The following is a 3,423-nucleotide window of genomic DNA, read 5'->3' as shown; positions in this document are numbered from 1 at the left end:
GTAGAAAACAACATATTGGAACGTGGTCTTCCAAATTTGTGGACTTGCGCACAAGACCGACGCGCTTGGATATCTTTTTTAAGCTCGGCCTATGGAACAACCGTTCTGTAACAAGCCAGCTAAGTAAGTAAAATAAATAAAATCTAAATTTTAATGATTGTTTTTCCTAGGTCATAAACATGGATTTTTAAGAATATCATTTTCAAGATTATCGCGATTAATAGATTAGATTTTTAAAACATATTTTCGTAGACATAAGTGTAAATTTTTAAGAATATTTTTCCAATACTTTAGGGACCGTACTCGTGCATATTAGAGAATCACTTCTTTCAAGACTAACGGAACCATAAACTTGATTTTTAAAAACATGCTTCGCGGGCATAGGATAGTGCATTGTTAACAAATTTTTTTGTTTTTCCGGCCTACCAGAACCAAAAGCTGAATTTTTGAAGAATATTTCTTTCAAGACTATCGGGATTATAAGCGGGAATTTTTGAGGTATACGACTTTCGTCTAACTGGGTCATAATCGTTCATTTTTGAGCAACATTTTTCAATGCTATCAGGGCTATAAGCTTAGATTTTTAACAAAATATTTTAAACAAGCCTAAGAGCTTACTCTACGCTCCAAATAATCCAAGATTATAGGGACCATAAACATGGATTTTAGACGAATATTTCTTTTAAAAATATTTTTACTAAGACTATAAGCTTGATTTTTTGCGATTATTTTTGCCCCAGACTATCAGGACCATATGCATATATGGTCCGAAACCATAAACCATATTTTTCCGGGCTTAAAATCGTGGATTATTAACAAATATTTTTCAGGACTACCATAAGAGCGAATTTTTGAGAAATATGCCTTTCAAGACTAAGTGAGCCTAAGCGCGCATTTTTGCGGATAATTTGTCAATACTATGAGGACGATTACCATAAATTTGTTAAGGATATTTTTTGAGAACCATAATTATGGGGGTTTAAGAATATTTTTAATGGAGCCTAAGAGCGTGGAGTTTTCAAAAAAAAAAAAAAAACAAAATTCAAGACTTATGGAACGTAAGAATATTTTTTAAGGCTAAAAGTGGAAAAGCATGATTTTTTTCGAAATATTTTTTCAAGACTGTCATGAATGTTTGGTCCAAAATTATTGGAACCATAAATGTAGATTTTAAGAAATATTTTTTTTCAATACGATCGATACCATAAGCGTGGACCTTTAAGAATATTTTACCACGGGCCTATTAGAATATTTCTTCTAAGAACAACAAGTCCCTAAGCTTGGATTTTTTCAATATTTTTCGAACCATTATGATTTCTATTTGTGTTACAAACCTTTGGAAGAAAACCAACATATAATGCCATCACGACATATCTGTGTAGGGTATTTTAAACTAATGAAACATTTTGTTTAGGCTCACTTTAATAGGCGTATTTTGTTTGAATTCATTAGCATAATTTCAAATCAATAGATTAAGAAAATTACTACTGTTGTTGTTTTTGTTTGTTATATGTCGACTCGTGTAAAAATCAATTTTTCTTTGTGATGAGATGAATATCATAAATTATTGTGCTTGTTGTATACTCTCCAGCTCTCTCGGTTTGTTTGTTTATCTCCCAAAACTCCAATACTTCCGCCTATTGGTGGCGGCTATTGATTTCTTCGTTGAGATTTTTCTATTGTCCAAATATTTTCGGCTAACAGTGGCGCTTTTAGATTTAAATATAAAATAAACTCATCGATTGTTAGACAACAGCATTAGCTGCCAACCATCCGTACCATAAACATAACAATCAAACAAAAAACGACTAAACAAAATGGTAAGAAATTTAAAGAATAGAATTGAAAAGGTGGGAGAGGAGAATGTAAAAAACCACCATTAAAAATGTTTATGCCTCCTCATGTGTATATAATTGAAATGTAATAACTATTTGTTTTTTCTCTCTGTGCAGAAATTATTTATTGTTGCCCTTGCCTTGTGCGCCAGCGCTTATGCTGATGTATCGGAATTAGGTTATAAATATCAACAACCTGCTGTAGCTCCAGTACGTCAATACACCGCTCCTGCTCCAGTTCAGCAGTATTCTGTCCCAGCTCCCGTGCAACAACACAGTGTTCCTGCTGTAGCCCGTGTACAACAATACACCGCTCCTGCTCCAGTTCAGCAGTATTCTGTCCCAGATCCCGTGCAACAGCACAGTGTTCCTGCTGTAGCCCGTGTACAACACTACTCAGCTCCAGCTCCAGTTCAACACTACTCAGCTCCTGCTGCAGCTCCAGTTCAACACTATTCTGCTCCTGCTCCCGTCCAACACTACTCAGCCCCTGCTGCAGCTCCAGTTCAACAATATTCCGCTCCTGCCCCAGTCCAACACTACTCAGCCCCTGTTGCAGCTCCAGTGCAAAAATATAGCCCTCCTGCCCCAGCACAACATTACTCATACTCCGCTCCTGTAACAGCTCCCGTTCAACAACACCCTGTCTCTGTTCAAGCTCCAGTCCAACATCAAACCGTTCACATACCCGCTCCAGTACAACAACACTCTGTTACTGCACCAGTACAACAATATTCGGTGCCCGCCCCAGCTCCAGTACAAAAATATTCCGTCCCTGTTCAGTCACATGTAGCTGCTACAACTCCAGTCGGTCAATATTCGTACCCTGCACCCGCACCAGTACAAACATTCACTGCTCCTGCTCCAGTTTCTCAAGCTTCAGCTTCAGTTGTACAAGTCGCCGCTCCAGTTGCTGCTGTCTCTCAATCCTACCAAACCGTGCAAGCTACATCTGGCCAAACTCAACAAAGTAACCAAGGTTACCACTATAAGACTGCTCGCCGTGTTGTCTATAGACGTCGTGTCTAAATTATGATTCCCCTATGTGGCAAAAGTTCGTAATTGTTATGTTTTTTTGGTTTCTTATGATTTAAATATATTAAGGAAAAATAATGATTATACCAGATTTTTCTTTAAAGGTCTACCAAAAGAGTTCATAGGAAGAAGGCACACTTTTATAGAGGCTATATTAAATATGAAATATTTTTCCCAACATTTTTAGGAATATTTTTGCAACACTCTAAGCCTATTAGGATAATACCATAAGCTGATATTTGTTTTATAAATTTGTCCACGGCTAACAGAATCGTGAAAGAGATTTTTTTTAAGAACATACTTTTAAAATCTATCAGGACCATAAGCTTGGTTTTTAAGAATATTTTTGCCTAGACACTCAGGAATATAAAAGTAGATTTTTTTCAATATTTTTTCTACACTACAAGGACCACAAGCGTGAATTTTTCAAGAATTCTTTTTTCCAATACAGAAGATATATTTCCAGAAAGAAGATATATTTTAACCATATATTTTTAGCAAATAGGATGTTTTAGCAACGTGCTTCAAAGTCTATCGAGACCATATGCATGGA

General features: G+C 36.1%; 1 protein-coding gene across 1 annotated transcript; it reads left to right on the top strand.

Annotated features, from left to right (window-relative positions):
* The first annotated feature begins 1,817 nt into the window (after positions 1-1,817).
* On the top strand, positions 1,818-2,864 carry LOC133328151 (uncharacterized). Its single transcript, XM_061536707.1, has 2 exons — positions 1,818-1,865; positions 1,953-2,864. Exons 1-2 carry the CDS (start codon positions 1,818-1,820, stop codon positions 2,862-2,864), a joined length of 960 nt encoding a protein of 319 aa, XP_061392691.1.
* The last annotated feature ends 559 nt before the right edge of the window (positions 2,865-3,423 follow it).

This window comes from Musca vetustissima, unplaced genomic scaffold, assembly GCF_032173495.1.
Source record: "Musca vetustissima isolate MV318-11 ecotype Yass unplaced genomic scaffold, APGP_CSIRO_Mvet_v1 utg102361, whole genome shotgun sequence".
In the NCBI taxonomy this organism is placed as follows: Eukaryota; Metazoa; Arthropoda; class Insecta; order Diptera; family Muscidae; genus Musca; species Musca vetustissima.
The sequence above is the reverse complement of the archived record's forward strand: the minus strand, read 5'-3'. Positions and strand labels throughout refer to the sequence as shown.